At 44.3% G+C, this 20,893-nt stretch overlaps 1 protein-coding gene across 1 annotated transcript; it reads left to right on the top strand.

The window, feature by feature from the left end:
* Window positions 1-509: 509 nt before the first annotated feature.
* Window positions 510-20,544, top strand: LOC135400977 (uncharacterized). The gene is made up of 20 exons (XM_064633037.1): window positions 510-603; window positions 2,238-2,401; window positions 2,876-3,069; window positions 3,839-3,968; window positions 4,066-4,182; window positions 4,908-5,036; window positions 5,119-5,223; window positions 5,631-5,773; window positions 6,160-6,497; window positions 7,703-7,942; window positions 9,230-9,402; window positions 9,615-9,688; window positions 10,241-10,307; window positions 10,529-10,571; window positions 11,185-11,342; window positions 11,421-11,497; window positions 11,976-12,044; window positions 12,244-12,329; window positions 14,095-15,837; window positions 17,457-20,544. The coding sequence occupies exons 1-20, from the start codon at window positions 546-548 to the stop codon at window positions 17,483-17,485; spliced, it is 4,137 nt and encodes a 1,378-aa protein (XP_064489107.1). The 5' UTR covers window positions 510-545; the 3' UTR covers window positions 17,486-20,544.
* Window positions 20,545-20,893: the final 349 nt, after the last annotated feature.

Genomic DNA, 20,893 nt, shown 5'->3' with positions numbered 1-20,893 from the left:
CATACTGAATCCACTTCCTTACATTTCATGCCATTGCAATTTAAAGCGTTACTTTATCGGTTTGCAAAAAGCTAAAAAGAAAAGAAAGAGAAAAACCGTGGTAGAGATTGTACTTGATAGGCAATGGCCGATAACAGAAGGTGGTATACTTTCGCAAAACTTTCTGCAACTTTTTCTTTATACCTCTATGCCTAGCTGGTACTGTTAAAATAAAGTGAGTTGTTCCCTCCCCTTCTTAGGGCATGTACACATTAACTTTTTTTCTCATCCGTGTGCTGGTGTTGTTCTCGAATCCGTCTTATTGCTCTGACCGCGTGTCCGTTTCGAGAAACTTACTGCATGTCTTGTAGAAGAATCATAATGGTTTCTTCTTCTTGACAGGAGTTAAGAGAAGTCAGCCATAATATAAGGTCACTGCGCAGGTCCTTGCGTCCCTACTACCCCCGCCTGTTATAGTCATACAGCCGCTCCGTTACTGACTGCTCCAATTATATGCATATGAGTCAGTGGGCGCCACCTTGCAGCGAGCGACAATACTAGGGAAGATGGCGTATATCAACATTGCAGACTGGACGCCGGAGCACGTAGCGGACTGGTTAAGAGGTAATTATCGTTTGAGCAACCTTTCTTTGTGATTAAATATCGAGTTGATCATCTCCTCTATCCGTCGGTTCACCAATTTTGGCCATCTATACGTGATTATAGGTCGGATCCTTGTCTTCCCGTCCTTGCAGTAGTTGCTGCGGTCGTGCGTTGGGCACTCACCTGAGTGTGCCCGTCAAATACAGTTTTTCGCCCTAGCAAACGATATCAAGTACGAGGAGTTAATCTGACGTGCGTGTCCTCCCAACAGTGTCGCCGCTTTATTTGTGTTGGTGTCGTAGGAATCGTCTGTATTTTGTTTTTGTTTTCGCTGTCGCAGCGGCGGGTGTCGTCACTGTTGCTGATCGCAGGATGCGTTATTAAATTAAGTCTCATAAACGTTCAAGCGTCGAGTGGATCGTTCGGTCATGCTGGTTCGTGAACTTGACGACATTGTGTTTCATCCGGTAAACTGTCAGTGCGTTCTACGTACGGAACACAGCATCCGCAAGAGAGCTTCCGCTAGCTACCGTGGGAACAATGACCTACAGCTATCATTGCAGGAATGTGAATATATTACTGACAAACTAAGAAGCTAAAAAAGTTGCCCTTTCGTTTCTCAACTTGGAACAATTCCAAATGTTGTCTGACGGTGAGTTCATGACCAACACAAGTGTTTTTCTCGGCCGATACAGTAGTGCGCGTACTGTGACCCGGGTAAAGGAGAAAATTGTGGACGAATGCATCACTGGCTGATGCGCAAGCGAACACCGAGAGCTCACCGCCTCTGACTTTGCTGTGTGATCGCTTTTGAAACGTTGAGAATACGGTTCATAACGTATAAGCATGCGCAAGGAAGCAGTGCGAATTTATGGCTTATCTAATGTCGACTGCGGTCGCGATGGTACTAAATATTGAGGGTGGAGAATGTTGTTCACCCCCCCCCCCAAAAAAAAAAAACACACACACAAAAAACAAAACAAAAAAACACACCAAACTTTGCTAGTGGATGGCACTCTATGGAAGTATGCACAGGCGAGGAGGCTGGACCCAGGGATTTTTTCCCAACACCCCACCACGCATCCCTAATTTTACGTTTTGACTTCCCTAACAACATCCCTAAAATGCCCACCCCAAAATCTTGTAACCCCCAGAAGAGTAACTGCCAGGCAAGCAACAGGCGTGAGCATCCCCCCCCGATCTCTGATGAAAATCTCTAGCTGGGGAAATTTTGTAGATTGGGCCCTGGTTCCTCCTCTCCCTGAGACATTGCTGGATGCTATCACTGACCGCACTCCTCACATTATCCTGCAGTTCGGAACATAAAACTAGTTTTGGTATCTGCTGTGTGCTGTAAAAAGTTGTTTAACAAATGCCGACAAATGTGCTGTTGTTTGATCACCAAATGTTTACCACCAAGTGTTTTATCATTAACGTTCACCATCAAACGGATGAATATTAGAGAGTCATATCAGTGAGTTTAGTGATATCAAAAACTGACATAAATGCTGATAAGAGTGTCTCACAAACTATACTTATTAACGTGCCTGTATGTATAGCCTTTGCTATTTGCAAAATTTGTTGACAAACTGGAACAGCTGACGTGTAGTGCTGAAAGGAGAGCCCAACAATATTTCTCTCTGTACGCATTCCAGGCCTTGACGACATCATTATCCCCTATGTGCACTTCTTCCTGAACAATGACATTGATGGCCACCACCTCCTTACACTTGGCCCTGATGACCTCACCAGTCTGAATATCACAAAGATAGGACATCAGGAACTCATCCTTGAGGCTGTTGATCACTTACGACAACTGGTAGGTGCCAGAGGCCGGTTCTTATTTGTTTTCTGAGGAAACCCAGACCCATTTAATCGTAAATTCAGTCAGCAGAAACCTAATGAATTTCAGTTCAGAGACTCTTTAATTTTGCAAGGGGAGCACAAATGCACGAAATTGTACATTACCAGGGCAAGATGTAACTAAACAATAGATAAATTGGGTGCTCCTTTTGGGCATTGTCTGAAACATTTAAATGGCTGTCGCGTCTTACATGTCACATTGTCACAGTATGCCATGTGGTTGTCCCTATAAAACCGCAGACTTACCTACAGGGTGGTTTCCCCCATAAAGCTGTCACTGGCCTGTGTGTGGCACGGGTTGGTGATTGGGCTGTTTCGTACTCACTCACTCTAGCATCTTGTAGCCCTCACGTGAAAATCTGCATATATAAGCATTTCTACAGCCCCATTGTGTACAGCTTTCAAATCCTTTGTGCGTTTGCCTTTCTAGCACTACAGGCTGCTCACAGAAAACCTACAGTCGCTGTCACTGAAGTTAGGCTGCAGGGCACGGAGTTTATATAATGACATTAAGCGAATCACCCCTCCAGACCAGGATAATGTCCCAAAGATTTCCACAAGCATACTGGCTGATGTCTCTGAAGTCCTTGTTGCGGTCAAGGCATTTGTATCGTGGCTGGATAGGTAGGTTGTGTTCACTTATCGACGCGTTAATGTGCTCGCTTAACACAGAAATGTTAAAGAGCTTCCACTTACAGCATTTGGTTAATTAGGAAATGGGTCGTCTTTCTCTGTGTGAATAACAACCTGGACATCTTTAGGTAGGGGAATATTGTTTTGTGTGAGATGGGTAGTGAACCAGGGATATGTCTGTGTGAAGTCACAGATTTCCCTCACCACTTCAGAAGGTGCTGCGTGCAAGTGAACATGAAAATCCTGTAAAAATACTTAATGCGATATCCGATAATCGTACAAGGGGCGAGGCCTCCGTTGCCTGGGGGCGGCTGCCCCACTTGCCACCACCTTCTAGCGCCCCTGTGAGAATGGCTCGCTTTGATTGTATGCGTTTTTTAGGAGATGGGTTAGGTCAGAAGCAATATGGGAACATTCCTCCCAAGCAGCAGATGCACATATATGCAGGGTGTTTGCTGTAACATGTCCAGAAATTATATTTAAAGCAAGTGGTACTTTTCTGCTACTTGAGTAAGAAACTGGTACTGCTTCACTAGTAGCACCTGTTTCTTAGTCAAGCAGCTGAAAAGTAGCGCTCGTTTCTCTCTTATCGCTCGCTTTAAATAAAATTTCTGGACACGTTAGGGCAAACACCCTGTATATATATTTGAAGAGATTATAGAATATATATTTGAATGATATTAAGCCAGGTTGCGTCGTGTAAGCGGGTCCTCGCTCAGGTTGTGCTTTGCATGTGTCCCCTGCCATTGTTCCCTTGCAGGCCTCCATTTGAAGGCCAAGAACGGTACTTCAATATACGTAAGACAGTGCTGCAGCTCGGCATTGAGTTGGCGTCGACCGCACAGCGAGATCACTTTGCTGATAAGCCTTTTGCTGTCATACAGGGCAGTGTGAGTACTGTTCTACACTATTTGTCGTCGCATACTTTCTATGCCCCTCGTACCTGAATCGCGCTTCTCTAATACTCCGATCCTGTTTTCTTTCCAGTGCATGAACTTGGCTGACCTGTGTGACATGATTATTCAGGAGTGCAATGACTCCCTCATCATTCAGCCTGCATCACTAGACGTAGCGACTGTCAAGAAAAAATCGGAAGAAGAATGGGTAAGTGAACGTCAGACCATACGCAACATATTTGTACGATGCGGATGTGCTACGTGGACGCCTGTATCATATAGTGACTGGGAACAAAGAACAGATACACGGGTGTTTGCTGTAACGTGTCCAGAAATTATATTTAAAGCGAGCGATAAAAGAAAAGCAAGTGGTACTTTTCGGCTACTTGAGTAAGAAACGGGTACTGCTTCACTGGTAGCACCTGTTTCTTAGTCAAGCAGCTGAAAAGTAGCGCTCGTTTCTCTTTTATCGCTCGCTTTAAATACAATTTCTGACAACGTTAGCGCAAACACCCTGTATTGTATACCTTACAATTTTCAAGGCTTTGTTCCTTTATTTGTCTGTTTTTCTTACTGAAAGCCATACACTTCACAATGATTTAGCAATGGCTCGTGCAATGCCCTGTCATAGGAAATGTCATGCCGCATATGTATGATTTTGCCTATCTCTCCTTTTTTACTATATATACCTCTAATTACACAATCACTGATACTTTGGAAAAGCAGCAATGTATGACTTCAGAAAATCCCAGGGAGCTTAACACCACTTCTATGAGAACTTTGTTTGCACTATAGGAATTCTAGTGTGCAAGGAGCACTGGGATTTCCTGGAATCGACTGTTTTGTGCGCTGATGCGATGGCTTAAGATTGCAGATTGCTTAAGAACATGCCAACTGGGGGCACTGCAACTAAATTGTCTGTTCATGTTTCAGGGGATGCAAATACACTCTTCCTATTCGGGCATTCACGTTGTCGGCGGAGTAAAATTTCAAAGCCCGTGCCATAGGTGTGGAAAGGTTGATGTTGGTGATGAAATAATCCAGATTAACTATCAGACAGTGGTAGGTGCCACCATTTGATAATTGGCTTCACGATAGAAAAGTCGGAAGCATATCTCTTATTGTTTCTATGCTGCCTTTGCAGATTGGATGGCAACCCAAGCATTTGGTCTACATGTTGCAAGAGCATCCAGCAGAAATTTTACTCACACTAAAGAAGAGGCCTAGGCATACAAATATTCTTGGACAGGTTAGTATGTAAGATGCAAGTATATGCTGTATGCTGTAATGATGATACCTATAATGCCCAAGCCACCTGGGGCCGAAGTCACCCTACCCTGTTGCCTCATAATTACAAACTTCATGGCTTAATCTCACTGGCTAGCTAAACCAGCTACAAAGATATTGCTGTTCAAACTGTTTTTGTGACCGTACTGTTCCTCGCAAGTACAATAATAGAGGTGTCCAGGGGTGGGGTGGGGGAGCCATCAGTCTCCTTACACATGTATATTGTTGATATCTCTTTGCTTATCAGATAAGTGCAAAACGTGGAATGTGACCCTGGGACCACGTGTCTCGAGGCACTAGTCTGGTGTCTCTGCAACGAGCATATAATTCAAAAGTTATATATAATGTGTTAATTAAATTGACTTACAGGTGATAGTTTTGAGGCCCTACAGAATACCCCTCAAGAAAACAACTTACGGGAAGGCTCGTAAGTGGTCAGAAAATGGTGTACCCCAAGTTAGCATCGAGGAAGTGTTTCCACAGAAAGCCCAACAAGACTCGTCCAGTCCAAGGTAATTGTCCTTGGCACCCTCACAAAGTTCTCTTGCCTTTGGGACAAATTAGCTTCTACAGGTCCACCCTGCCCACAAATGTAAATCTTTAGACTTGCAAAACAAATATAGAGTCTTAAAAGCCTTTCTACAATAAGGCTTTGAAGACAAGGAAAGTACTATTAGTGTTAACAAAACATGCATATCAGCTTTCGGGTCTGCATGGCATGTGCCATCTTCTGTTATGCCCCACTCTCAATCTGCAGACCACACCTCCAATGGTGGATATATGCCTTCGTGACTGTAGCTCTTATGCTGTCTCGGAGTATAAGCTACGTTCAAAATTCTCACAGCTTTCATTCAGTGTATCTGTCCCTTTACTTAAAAATTTTGTACCTCGCTCATAGGGCACTACGGGATGTTGAGGATGACGACTCCGCCTTCTTACCCGATGAAGCCGCGACAGCATCTGCAGCAAGCAATACTTCCACATCCTCAGTTGTGCCATCCATACGTGCTCAAGTGTTTCCACCGCGTTCTCGTGCTACCATCCATAGGAGGGCCACAGTTAGTGGCGCATCCCCGACAGTAACAAAAGCCCCTGTCAGCATTGTTGATCTCGTGGCCGGTGGAGTGCCATCGATTTTAGGAGGGAACAAAAAGAAAGATGCTGTGATTCGTTCAGTTTCTCATGATCCCAACAAGCACATGCCCGGAAAGCTTTCAAGTGTTGACGACGATGGAGGTAGGTTGGAGGACATTGTCTTTGCCAACAACACAGAGACAGTGCAAAACATTTGTTTCAGTTATCACATAACAGTGCCAGTGTGATACGTACAGTGATGGGGTGACATGTACAGTGAAACCCGCGTATAACGATATCGGCGGTTATCGCTAATTTAATCGTTTTGCGAGGGATATTGCTACAGGAGGCCTGACCTAGGTCAACATTATCCTACGATAACGCGCTGTGTGTTATCTCGTGAGCGACGCTAACGATGGACGCTATGAAAGAGGGTGAAAATGCCAATATTTTATTGCAAATAGCTCGTTTGCTATGATTGCTCTTGGTTGCCAGCATAGGTACGCACAACGTCACGTTCAACTGCGTCGAGGTGTCCGACATAATGAGCAGGCAGCAAGCGCTCCACAGTAAAATTCTTGAGAACGGTGACAGCATGAAGCACGCTTATGCATGCATCTAGAACTTTTTCGTACACCACACACTCTCGAATCATGTTGCGCTTCGTAGCTGCGCTGTTGACTGCGATAGGTCATACTTTCGCACGATGGACGCCACCCTTGTTCCGCGGTGATGATCCTCGATGAATACTGATGAATACTGAATGAATACTGATGAACCTCGATGAATACTCGAATTTACATCCATGTCTAGTGCGTGTGATATACAAATGCGAGGGTTTCTATTGAAGTGGATACATGCAAAGAGTAGTTTGTTATGTCAAGGAGTTTATTACTAGAGCCTGAAGTTTTAGGGTTTAACCCAATTCTTCCCCAAATTTGCACCTCGAATTGAAGGTTGCTTCTTTAGGGTGAAACCCGATTTTTACCCGGCAAATTGCCCTCACTGAGACGTCTGTAGCAATGCACACTAGCTTGTTTGGCAGCAAACGAAATTACATCACCGTTTGTACCAAAGTAGTACAGTTCCTTAGAGTAATAGAGTCCGATTTCTCCCCAAATTTAGCATACTGGAAGTTTTTCCACCCGAATTCACGTGAATTTAGAGCACGTGTTTATTTCCCCGATTTTTACCCCCCGAATTTGAAAAAAAAAAAATTTCCCGAAAACTTCAGGCTCTATTTATTACGCAGGAGCTGAACTGCAAGAAAGTTACGTTTATGAATCCAATAAGCGACAATACGGTCACACCTCAAAAAGAAAACAATGGTTGGATGTTGCTCACTGCAATCTGTAACGATCTTTCAGTTGTGGACCCCCCACCACCTGAAAACACAAAGCCATCAGAGCCACCCCCCAGGAGGTCACCAATGCTGAATCGCTGGAAGGAAGTGGATAAAGATGACCCTGACGATCCACCCCCAGAAAAAATGCGTACCTCTTCAGACTCATCAGTTGTGCCCCTTGCCGCAAAGATGGCGTCTCACTTGCCAAATGTTGGTCTCCCACGGCGAGATAGCAGCAAGTGCTCCCCAAGCAGAGCATCACGTACGTTGAATCCTTCAAATAGAGTGCAGTTTAAAGTGGGACTTCGCCACAAAGTCATGACAAAAGATTGTGGTATGCCTGTTACCTTTTGGTTCTCAGGAAGATGTGAATATATTCCCTCCAGAACTGTGCAGATTTTATTCAAATGAATTTATCACGAAGCAGGCCTGCCGCCTCAATGAAGCAAGAGGTTTCCGCATCACTTGAGCGGCATCACTTGTTTCGATCCCGTTGAAATCGATACCATTACGGTTGGGTCAATATGTTGCGTAAACGGTTGTGGCAACAGGTCTCACCACACGACAGAAACGGCGATTATCTCTAGCATCCTTTTGTTTTGCTCGAAACGCAAGGGAGAATGCGGGACTCTAAGTAGACGCCATCTCAGGGTGATGTTATACCGTATTTTCTCGAATATAAGGCGACCTCGAATCTAAGACGACCCACGAGTTCAGAGTACACGAATTTGGAAAAAAAAGTAAACAGGGATTGGGAGGCAGTATAGCAGTTGGAATCAGTGCACAATACCATTTATTCATCATCACTTTCTTCGCTGCTGCGTTCTTTGTTGCTATCTGCACACAGCTCATTGTCCCCCGTTCAGTCCAAAGTGTTAGACAAACCATATTCCTTAACAGCATGTACGACACCGTCGTCAGGCGCATTGCACCAAGTGTCCAAAATCTTGTAACATTTATCTCCGATACTTGAAACTGCCCTGCTACCGTTGTTGCTGTATTCACGAAAGTGTTAACTTTTCGTCCAAACGTCGAAGACCGATGCCATGACAGTGAATGGATGCCGTCCTCATTGTGCCCATACTGCAGTATTATTTGCATCGCGTTTACACCGCAACACGTGATATCGGCCGCGCCGCGCTATTGGCCGATCCTGTCACCCACTCCTGCCTCTCCCCAGACCTCGTTGTGGCGCGCATATTCAAATCTAACACGACCCCCGACTTTGGAACGCTGGATTTTGGAAAAAAAAGGTCGTCTTATATTCGAGAAAATACGGTAGTATTCTCACCTGGACAAATCGTCGCAGTAGGTACCTTTGGGACCTTCTCCTCTCTGCATTTCGGTTTCAGATTGCTGTTGTCATCACAAACAATTTGAACACGAAGGTTGCATTAGATATAGGGGGTATGGTTTGTATTCGGTACATTGTTCAGCTAACTTTTAGGATTGTTGCGAAGTCTCCCTTTAATATCAACACCTCGTTATGTTGATTCAGTGCTTGATTCTTTCTGGTATAATAACGTGTTTCTCCACTTTTCCTTTTTAGTTTCAAAGAGGGTATCACTTACTGGCAGCAGTGCTGATCCCGGACTACCCGAAAAGCCGGTCCAGTCCACTGAAAAGAAGGTTGAAGCTGCCTCCACCAAGGACCGCAAAATATTTGCACCATCCATGAGCAAACTGTCACCAATGGCCACTCTCAAGGTGCCAAAAATAGAGGTAACTGTTTAAGGTGTTGTCTTTTGTGGAACAAGGCATTTGTGTTGGCCTGAAATCATATACATTTCATTGTTTCTATCTCACGTCATGCATGCACACAACCACAGTTGCCAGTTGTGGTCTCATTTCCCACTGAAAATTTGTGCTACAAACACGGCGTGGTGTCCCCGCTGTAGACTCTCACACTTAGGACCGCTTGAATATATTTTCAGGATCTCAAGAAAGGATGCTCACAGGACAAGCTGTCTAAAGAAAAACAGCGAAATCCCATGTTAGAAAGGTCGAGGTATTGTGTATTTTATGTCTATACCCTCTTATGCATATCTATGTATAGTACAAGAATCATTTGTTTCTCTTTTTTAAAAATTTATGCGAGTGACTTTTTTTTTTTTTAAGACCTTGATTGCTAGTAGTTGGCTTCTGCTATATGTCTTTGTGAAAAGCCCAGCATAGCATGTGTAGTGTCTCTTGACTGACTCGGGGCCTAATCTTATACAGCACACCTTAGTCATTATTGTTGCATTTACGTCACAGACCATCACTAAGCACCACTGTCCTATAGTGCATGATATTAAAGAGAATAATCTGGGATTGGGGATGCGGCATTCCTGACAGTGGGCGCGGCGGCATTACACATGTTGCTTGATGTAGCAAAACATAGTGAATGTAACGAGCCAGGGATAGCAGGTAATAAATGTGGGCGTTCATGATAGCGACAAGTTCAACATTGGGCTCCTGGAGGAAGTCGCCGTGCTTGGCGATTTGTTGCGCGAAATTCGTCTGCAGAAACATATTTGTTGGTGTTTTTCTTTACTATCATTTTGTTTTATTTCTGCAGTCAAAGTCTTGACATACCTCCAAAAGCGGGACAGAACTCCAAGGATTCTCCAAAGAAGTCATCTCAGGTAATGTGTAACTGTGACTGCACAACTCGCTTCTGGTCTTGCAGTGGCTTATCTTCTCGTTTGCTACACCGTTTATTTTTGTATGTTCTTTTTGTGTCTTTATGCATTCTTTTCTTCTGCTCTTTGGTCTTGTCCTCTGTTCTTTCTTTAGTCATTTTGATTTACCCTGCGTTGCAATTGCATTTATTTGATTTTTCTTTTGTTTTGCGCATGTTTTGCAGTCCCCATTGCTGAAAAAGCGTGAATGTGTTTCCAAGAGGTTAGGTGAGTTGAAGAAGGTTGTAGAAATAAATTTTATATGTATTTACATCGGGGTGTGAAAGTACCTCGTGAAATTGTGCAGAAGGCAGGAATAATTTCGTTATCGACGCATAGTCTGACTCAAAATATATGTACATAGCTCCTTATTGCATGGCAGTTCAACTTGATTTTCTTACCCAGGGGTTGCAGGGCAATACTACTTATACAGTGCAATTCCGTTAATTTGAACTCGAAGGGTGCCGAAGATTTGTTAGAATAGAGCGGAGCTCGAACTAAAGCGTGTCATCGCGCCGCAGGGAAAGAGAGGAAGCAGCGGATGTAGTGCGGCATGTCACCCGGCACGGGCTGCACCCCTCTAGTGATGCCACTGTACCACATTATACACAAAATGTTCTTGTACCCTTCAAGCTGCATTGCACACTCCACAGAAACTTTTTTGACATTGATACGTGTTTCGTCATCGAAAGTGGGCACTGTATTGCATCCAATACATCCTACAGGAATACATCTGTATGCATATGGTGCTGATATCATTGCAGTGTTTGGCATTCCTTTGGGGCTGTTAATGGGAAAATTTGTCGAAGTATCAACATTGGCTGTTTTCCTTCACGTGCAGCTCACCGCAGTACACCGTGCAAGGAATTGGGCATGGGCGACTGCGAGGGATGGCTCTGCAAGCGCAAAGAACAAAAAGCATTCTTAATGAAGTTGCTCTGGGTGAAGCGCTGGGTGCTGCTCAAGGGCCACTACCTTTATGTTTACAAAAGCAAAGAGGTCATTATGCACTTTCCATATTGAGTGATGAGGGGTCCTTTATTCATCGATTGCTCATGATGTTAATCGTGTTTGCAGGATTCTAAAGCTGAATGTTTCATCTACCTCCCTGGATTTGTTGTCACACCAGCTGTTGAGTGCAGGTCTATAAAATGGTGATGATCCTTCGATATTATCAGTACTCTGTTGCTGTATTTGCCACAAAGCTTCTGCATTGTGTGTGATAGAGCCTGAAGTTTTCGGGAAATTTTTTTTTCTCAATTTTTGGGGTAAAAATCGGGTAAATAAACATATGCTCTAAATTCATGCAAATATTAGGTGGAAAAACTTCTAGTATGTTAAATTCGGGGTGAAATTGGGCTCAGTTACGCGAGCTAACTGTACTGGTTTAGTACAGACGGTGACGTAACTGCATTCGCTGCCAAACAAGTTAGTGTGCATTCCTACAGACGTCTCACTGAGGGCAATTTGCCGGACAAAAATCGGGTTTCACCATAGAGAGGCAACCTTCCATTCAGAGTGCAAATTCGGGGAAGGATCAGGTTAAACCCTGAAACCTTCAGGATCTATGCATGCATAATCAGAGGATGAACTTCTCTGTTTCTAACGAATTATTTTCTGGTGCTGTTGCAGTGCCTTCAAACTTTATTACTCAGGAACTACTTTCTACTTTGCTGCAGAATCCCAAACTGACATGATGAGGTATGCAATCTTTGAGATTTCTAGGTGTACCGTAAGACACACTTAACGCAGTTAAACAGATGTCATGTAGCACTTCACCACTGGCTTGTCTTGCTAGACAATGGAAGCCATAACCTATGCTTCTAGTATTTGTGCACATTACTGTTTTACTACGAGAGCTAATTGCGCAGTGCGAATTGTAACGGTTCCTTTTCCAAAGGTGGATTACTGGGCTTGGGATTGCGTGCAAGGCACTCAAAAGTCCTTCCAATAACAGCGTAATAGACAAGGTGAATGAACCAGAAAGTAAGTGCTTTTCTAGTCTCATAGTAGTTTTACTGCAATCTGCATGTATGGTAATGTATTTAACGAGGCTTACTACACATAAATGCTCAAAAGTGAATTTGACTGGTTTCCAAAAACATCACAAAGTGCCAGCTCCTGATTAGTCATTCAAATACAAGTCAACAGGGTGTCAGAAAATCGGGGCATCTTACCATCGTGTAAGTGCTTACTCACATGATCATAATTAAGGTATAAAAAAATGGAAAAAGTCGGTCAATAAATGAACCTTGTATTTGATCATTCCATGTTAAAGCATTGTCTGAGTGAGCTGCGACAACAGAAGGTGACATCAAGCAACTGTCGATTAATATTTCTGCTTGGGATTCAGTGCTGTGATTGTCATAGGATAAGAAATGTGGTTGCATAAGGTGCTTATGTGCCACTTGTACATTTGTGCGAATTTATGCGAGACACAATTTAATGTCTTCTACGACTTAAAATACTGTACAGTGCTTTTTTTGTTGTTGTTTTCGCGTGGAAAATATTTGTGGGGTTTGGCACGAGAAGTATTTTGCGGGCACTTAAATTCGTGATCCCGTCAATCAGATCGTTCGAATTCGCGATCCCGTGAACGGCATACAATCTGTTATGGTCCAAAGTGGGAAGAAGACTCTCCTACGTCGAACGCTACTCTCTCCGCAAGGACACTAGCCAAATAGCCTCGACCTCTAAATGGCCTCGGACGGGTTCCCGTTGTGAGGCCATAGGTTCTGTTTTGCTTCGTATACTGCGCTGGTACGCGCGTCAGAAAGCTCGATGGAGAGCCCAGGCCAATCACCAACAAAGCTGGACTAGCGAGCTAGTATCCTGAAGCCGCTGCATGCTTCGTGGCTCATGGAAGTGTGCACTTTTGCTCAAGCAGCAGCCAGCTCTGCTGCGATCTGGATTTGAAAAAGTTGGAATTGATCCCCATAGTATGCAGGTCTGCACAATAATTTGTCCGTGTGATTTAACGTGCCCCCCCATACAAACTACATGACAAATATCCTGTAATAAATAAGTACTTATCCACTACCGTTGTTCTTACTTGTTTTCACTTGCAAATTTTCTTCTCCCTTCTGATCGTCGTATTGGTTGTCACGTTCGCGGGAACTTCGCAATTTCTGGGGCACGGGTGAAAAATAATTCCACGAGAAAAAAACACACTTATACTGTAAATGGTGTTGCTCTTCCCAACCTCACTTGCATTCTGGCAAACACATCCAACAGAAACGGCATGGGATGTTTATTCGATAGCACGATAGAGAACGTTCACCACACATTAACGAATGCAAGATAGCAAGCTGAATATACCAACAAAACAAAAGCACCCCAAAACATGGGAAATGAAAACACTTGTTTTCTTGCAGAGTGGAGGGAACATAGTGTGATAACACCTCATTGTAGTTTCAGTGTGCTGAGACCACTGCAAGGTGATGCAGGTGGATACAGATTATGTATGCATGACATGTAGGAAGCAGAGCTCCCTTTGTTGTGTACCCTTCACTTGTGGGATTGTGGCATTGTTGAGCTTATACTTTCTAGTTTGGAACTATTCAGATATATTCGGTGTGGAAGAGACACTCAATTTGGTTCTACAGTTGAATATAGAATTTCATATTCCGTTCAGAATTGGAACCGAATGTACAATATTTGAGCAATCCTAGTATTGTGTACTAACCGCGATTGTTAGGATGGATTTCTAGTGAGCTGCGAGACTTTCTTTGACAGTAATGCTTTCCTCCAGGCCCATATTTCTCGGAGACTGACGATGACAGTGAACTTGATGGATGTGCCAGAAAGGCCATTGCTGCACTGCCAGTCTCCGGTGACCGTTTGAAGTCAAGTGACGTGCCAAAGCAATCGCCCAAGCCCATGCCAAGAACTATTTTTCTACGTTCTACCATCCCAGTGTCACAGTGTCCCGATTCCAGTGCCTCCATCAATTCAGCCACATTGTTCTCTGGACTGGCATCAAGAGATTCCAATACTAGGGCTCCGAGGAATGCTTCTCTTCCACGTGACAGGATTTCTGCTGTGCAAAATGGTGCAGGAAATTGTGTGGTTTCATCAGCATTGCCCAAAGAATTGTCTCAACCATGCAGTGACATGCCCGTGCCAACGCAACGATTCTCAGGCCACTGGGACAGTGAGGACTCCAGGCAAAATCCTGCTAAACGGGACATAATGAGCCATAGACTAAACCCACCGCCATCTCATTATGTTAACGTGAGCTTTGTGCAGAAAAATGCCAAGCCCCAAAAGGCAATTCACAGTCAGAGCTTACATAGGGATGTAAGCGGGCAGAGTGAGACCATTACTGCTCGTCCTCCAGTTTGTCCCAGTTTGCGGTACGTCACTCAGGAGGACGCGCCTCCACCAGCAACTAGACAGCCTCCTCTGCAACAGCCATCAGCAATACTGCACGGCAATGCTGCTGTTCCTGCGACGGAACCAACGCAGGGACATAAGCAGGAGACCTTATTGGACCGTGAATACAACCGTGTGTTCAGGAAGTCTCCTTCTAGCTCCTCTTCTCCAGATCCCACTCACTCGGATAGTTCAGCACCGTCACCCAGTCCATCACCGTACGGTCCATTATCGGCGCCTGCACGGTGTGCGTCCAGTAGGGCAATCAAGGACCTTTATACCAACCGAAGGAATTCCTGGAAGGGCTCACAGCAAGAGCTCATCACAGCTCAGTATTCCCCAGAATCTCCTTCCCTGCACGAGGCGCAGGTACATGGCTGTCCTCCGCAGAAACCGGATATTTTGTGCCACAGGATAGGGGTGCCCGAAAGCTCCAACTCTGGGTTCATGCCCGCATCTTTTAGGGACGCAATTTTTCCAAGGCGAGCTTCTCAGGATAGCAAAAATGCGCCCCAAGTTGAAAACAAGGGAAAGACAATGCCGCCAGCAGTACGGCTCTCTACCCAAAGCCCAGTCGCCGTAGAGCCACCTCCAAAATCACCAATCAGGTTCTTCCACTCACCCAAGTTTCTAAAAAAGTTTGCCTCTTCGACTCGAGAGGGACTGTCAAATATCTTACGATCCCCTCGGCTAGAGAGGAAAAAGGTAGTGCCGGAACGGGACGCTTATGGCTCGCCAAAGTTGAGCAGGTCTTCGGGTGTCCGCCTTTTGAAATCAACTTCGGCGTCCTCTGCACCATTGGACTTGAAGGATGACATGCTGCACTCACCGCCTACCAAGAGTGGCAGTAGCAGCAGCCTTAACAGTAGCACCTCAGCTGGAAGTTTTGTGACATCCTCGTCGTCATGTTATGCTGAACTCCATGGAGCCCCTGGTACGCCTGAAACTCATCGATCACGGCCCACGATGGGAGTGTCGATGCTGCGTGGTATGAGGAGGACGTCACCGAGTGTGACTGGTTCAGAGGAGCGATCGTTCTCACCTTCGTCACTCTCCTCCGCTAGCGGGGCACAATGGGCAGATGGTAGCGTCTTTGGAGATGATCCTATCACTCCCGATGGTGAGTTCCTCATTTTATGTCCATGTAGTATATACAGGTACCGGCTCGCTGTACTTTAGCAGCAGGTGTAATATTTTGCAGAGATGGGGAAGTTACTCGACAAAAGGAACTCATGGCCAGTTAAGTTATCTGCAAAAAGTGTAACTAAGTTACAAAGTTACAGATAATGAACATGAACTTGAAGTTCCTAAGCAACGAGGGGCGTTCAAGTCAAACCGGGACTTTTCAGGTTTCACAAAAGTAAAATGAATTTACAGGCGAGAAATTAGTTTTGTTTTTCAACCTAATCTCGAGCTGCACTAATGCACTTGTCCCAGCGTTTCACGATGGCGTGGATGCCAGCAGCGTAGAAATCCTTACCGACGCGTAGCAGCCATGATCGGATCGCATTCTTGACCTCGTCGTCGCAGCTGAAGTGGCGGCCCCCAAGGAACACCTTCAGTGGCCCGAAGAGATGGAAATCGCTGGGGGCGAGGTCTGGACTCTAAGGGAGATGTGGCAGCAACTCCCAGCCAAGTTCCTGTAAGGTGCGTGTCGTGAGGTGCGCGGTATGCGGGTGTGCATTGTCCTGTAGGAGGAGGACTGTTTTGGTGATGAAGCCCGGCTTTCCGAAACTGGAGGTGTTCATGAATGATAGTGTTCAACGTTCCCATAGAAAGGTCCGCCTTTCGAGCCAGTTCGAGACATGTTATCCGTCGGTTCTTGAGGATCAGGCGCTCCACAAGTTGGATGTTCTCAGGAACTCTGACACTGGGCTCTGAGCCGTTGGCCGGGATCGTCCTGCACTGATGTACTGCCGTCTCGTAACCATTTGCACCACTCAAACGCTTTGCTGCGGGTGAGTGTATCGTGGCCATACTGAGCCTGAAGTCTTCTGTGAATTTCAGATGATTTTATGCCTTCATTCACGAGAAAATTCATGACAATTCACTGTTCGATGTGTGCGCTCACCTCGTTGTCGGTCATCTTGTCTAGCACGTGTCTTCTGTTTTGCACAAACTTTGGACCACTACGTGGTGAACGCGGAGGCCTGTCGCGTGCGAAAATGATGAAAAAGTAGTAGCAGGAGCCATTGGTACACTCAGGAGACAGAAAGTCCAAGTTTGACTTGAACGCCCCTCGTACTTTGCAAATATAACGAGTTACTTTCAAGTTACTTGCTACCTAATACCTTTTTAGTTCTTTTTAGGTCTTGACCTTTCTATATATAATTTAGATCGTGAACTCACAATGGGCGCTGCAAGACGTTTTATAATAGTTTTGATGTACGAAACCTAGTATACCAATACCTGATATGACGGAGTCTTGGAAAGTCATTCTCGGGGTATTTCCAATTTTACCCAAAGTGACGATAATGCAAATTTGGGGAGGGGGTGTAGGACGGGTTTTACCGGGTTTCACCCTAAAACATAAGGCACCACCTAAATATTGTTAAGCAAAAATAGATAAGATACAGAAAGACATATGAGCACTGCTGCATAATTTCTATATTTGCCTCATGGCCTTGAGGGTAACTAACTAACTAACTAAATATTCCACATCACCTGTAGCCCCGTTTTGAGGACTCGGAACTTGGTGTTCGAGATCAGTTTTCTTCAGCATCGTATTTTTTGTTGCAGCCATAGGAAGTGGATCTGAACGAGATTAATGGCACCATACAGCTTTCTAATGGAAGGAGAAGCTTGTGACACAAAGATGGCGTATAGGAGTTCTAAATCCCAGAGGCTGGAATCGGACTCGTGCAAACTTTGTTACATGTGACACCAGTTTAGAGGACCAATGCAAGAACATGGAAAAGCTATGCTGTAAGGCTGAAGTGGAACATACCTCCATGCCAGACTGTACCTAACTTACCTTCCAATTCTGGTCGTCCTGAAATATATTCCAAGCGGTGTAAATAGCAGGAAATCCAGTGACGAGGGTTTTCGCAGTATAGGACTCTGTTGGTTGTTCCTACAAGACTGTGGCTGTGGATCTGCTGACAGTTCATAATGCCATTATTTTTCTTTGTCAGGTGAGCAATAGTGACATCATTTTGTGAAGTGTTTGTGCTTTGTTTGCGCATAGCATGGTTTGGCATCCGTTTTTAGATGCAACAAATCCCACATAATGTCACAGTTACTGGATGCCAGCTTTAATGGGGCAGTAACCTCATTCAGCAGTAATTTTGTATGAAGCTTACAGCTCAACCTCTTTGTACAGTTGCTGAAGGACCTAGTTTTTTTTATGTATACAGTGATAGTGCATATCATTCAGAAAAATGCGTTTCATTACAAGTCTTTGAGCCAATGGCTTTGCTTAACTCGAAGCATGACATACTCATCATTACCTGCTATTCACAAAACCAGCTGGAAGTCAATGCTCTGGTCAGCCTGCATGTGCCCATCTTGTAACCCATGAAGTGCAGGTGTTTCACTAGGTAATTCTGTGACCTTAACATAATGGTTGCTTATGACTTGCTATTTCACAGCAGCGCTGCTTGTGACAACAAAACAGGGTGCCTACAGTTTCTGGCCTCATAAAGTGATGTGTATTTGAAGTGCAAGTGATCCAATACCTGTGTAGTGCTCGAGTGCGCTCCATTTGATTATAATCAGAACTTCTAAGTTCAGACTTTACAGGGTGTTGTTCCATCCGTATTTTCTGTGTAGTGTTGTACAGCACCATGTGACCTGCATGGTACAATCTTTTTGGCTCACAGTTTCGACTGTGTCTTTACGGTTCATATAGGCTCTTTTTAGAGTCTTGTCACTAATGAATGGCATAAATATTTTATTGATGTAGTTTTGGAAATCGTTATGGTGCGAAAACACAGCATACTCTGGTAGTCGAGTGGAGTGACATTGAATTGTAATAGTATACTTCACTCGTTGACCACCGTCACAGAACCAAGTTTTGATAAAGATTAAATTGCAGGGAATGATTGAATAACCAGTTTTCAACTGACAAGCCTAAAGTCTGTGGTTGGAGATAGTGCTTATGATGAAACATGAAATGTATTACACACTGTCTGGTTTCCATGCAAGTTCTTTGTAGAAATGTTGCAACATGCCACTGTACACAATCATTGTGAAGCATGGTACCACAGTGAGATAACTTGCATTATCTGTGAGTAACTTCCAGTTCTAGCTAGAGTGGCATGTTTTCATTGTTGTGGGAAAGCACATCTCTATTTCCCAAGCCCTATGAAACTTTTTTGAAGGGAGTCATTGTTCCTATTTTATAAAGAAGTTGTTTCCCCTGCCCCAGGCAGCGTAGTCGATGCCCTGGTACCACATTCACCCTTACTGGAATCTGCACGTGTTTATAGCTGGCACTTCTGCTGTTTTTGCCTTAAAGTGTCACTCAGTAATACGTGCAACATAATGTATAACGATTATCATCCAACCGGTACTGTCATACAAGTGCTTGGGGTACTAAGTGCATAGCACATCTTTCACACTAAATGTGAATGCTGTGGACCAGAGGAGAACAGGTGAATGGCAGCATAGCGAGCTCTTAAGGCATCTGTTGCTTTGAGCTTCTAAATACATGTAAAAGTGACTGGAACATCAGTTAGCGTATGGGTTACATACTAAATGATGCTTGTTTTTGCACCTCTAGTGCTAAAAAAAGTGGCGGCATGAGTTGCTCTACCCTATGGACAATTTTGACAGCTACATTTAGTGGGGAATGGAGAGGGTGAGTTTTATTGAACACACAATAAATTTACTGCAGGTTACAAATGGGACGGCTAACTAGTCCTGTAACACTACAATCCCGGCGTAAAAGTTACACCTTGTAAATGTCCTGGAGGAGCAAGTCAGTCATTACGCCTTAATTTCAGATTAAATTCAGGATAATGTGTTTACTATGGGCATTGGTATTATTTTACACAACTCTTTTCTCCAGATTTTCCAGTTTTGAACTCTAGAACTCATTGAATAAAATGTTTCAAGGTAACATCAGCAAATGTGGGATTAAGCAAAGTGGGCAAAACACTCCACATTAATCACAGAATGAAAATATGCTTACTTTGCAACATTTGGGGACCTTGTATTGTTTCTCTCCTGTTACGCCTGGCGTAAAACCAGTCCTGCAATACGACTCGTATGCTGCCATCTATTGCCCATGTTCAAGCGACGCTGGTTGTCCACATTCCCTGCCGTCTGCCACTACACAGCTATCCCTTACTTCATGTTGTCATTGTACATATTTGTTGGTTGCGGGCAGTGCTATCTCAACACTCAGGGGCCAACCCTTACCATCATCTAACACATTTTAAGCTTTCAGATGCCTTTTATAGCATTATTGCGCTTTCATGTTTTTGACTTCTTTATGTCTGTTTAGACCCGTCCTGGTCACTGTGGTCGAGAATGCCTAATGAATTTTAACCCAAGTACCTACAGTGCCGTTCGTGACACAGTTTTGTGGCGCGTGCTGTCTTAACCATGGTATTAATGCTCTTTAGTGACTTGTGTCACGGAAGCGTCGTGTTTACTTCGAGTCGCTCTCACTCGAGGAGGAGGTCTTATGATACCACTTTGTACAAATTGTAGATTTTTGTATATATATTACATATACCTATAAGTATAAACATATCAGAAATATTTAGTGTTCTTCTCAAGCCAAGTTAGTCATATTCAATTTATTAACAGCGTTGTTCTTGTTATTTACAGTGGGAAATAAAAGAGGATGGCTCAGATGACTGAGCTGCCTTCTGTTAGCTTTGTGTGTGTATTTCTGCTGCCAACCCAAAATGTACCTCCTCCCTAACTTTCCTTCCATTTTTCACCTCTCGTGCCATTCCTACCACGGGCCCCTCCCCAGGGCAGGGGGAGCACAAAGGGGGGGGGGGGGGGGCAATGGCATTCGGTGAAATAGGCAATGGCCAATGATATCCCTATGTGATTATGACTAGATTTGGAATGTGTTTTATGTCAGAAAGAGTAGTGACATGAATAATGACAGTGACAGTCAATACGTACATGATTATGCGAAATAAGGGATTTTCTTTTGAGTAGAAAAACGTTACCTGCAACAGTTAAAATTCCTGTGAGTGAACATTCAAATCTTG

The sequence above is a fragment of the Ornithodoros turicata genome, chromosome 7, assembly GCF_037126465.1.
Source record: "Ornithodoros turicata isolate Travis chromosome 7, ASM3712646v1, whole genome shotgun sequence".
Classification (NCBI taxonomy): Eukaryota; Metazoa; Arthropoda; class Arachnida; order Ixodida; family Argasidae; genus Ornithodoros; species Ornithodoros turicata.
This window is presented reverse-complemented; position numbering and strand designations above follow the sequence as displayed.

Bases quoted from the DNA above. Each gene is read 5' to 3' on its own strand.
- LOC135400977 (XM_064633037.1), top strand. From the start codon at position 546: ATGGCGTATATCAACATTGCAGACTGGACGCCGGAGCACGTAGCGGAC. The intron at 10,308-10,528 runs GTAATGTGTAAC...CATGTTTTGCAG, and splicing joins CTCCAAAGAAGTCATCTCAG to TCCCCATTGCTGAAAAAGCG. The intron at 15,838-17,456 runs GTGAGTTCCTCA...TTTTTGTTGCAG, and splicing joins TGATCCTATCACTCCCGATG to CCATAGGAAGTGGATCTGAA.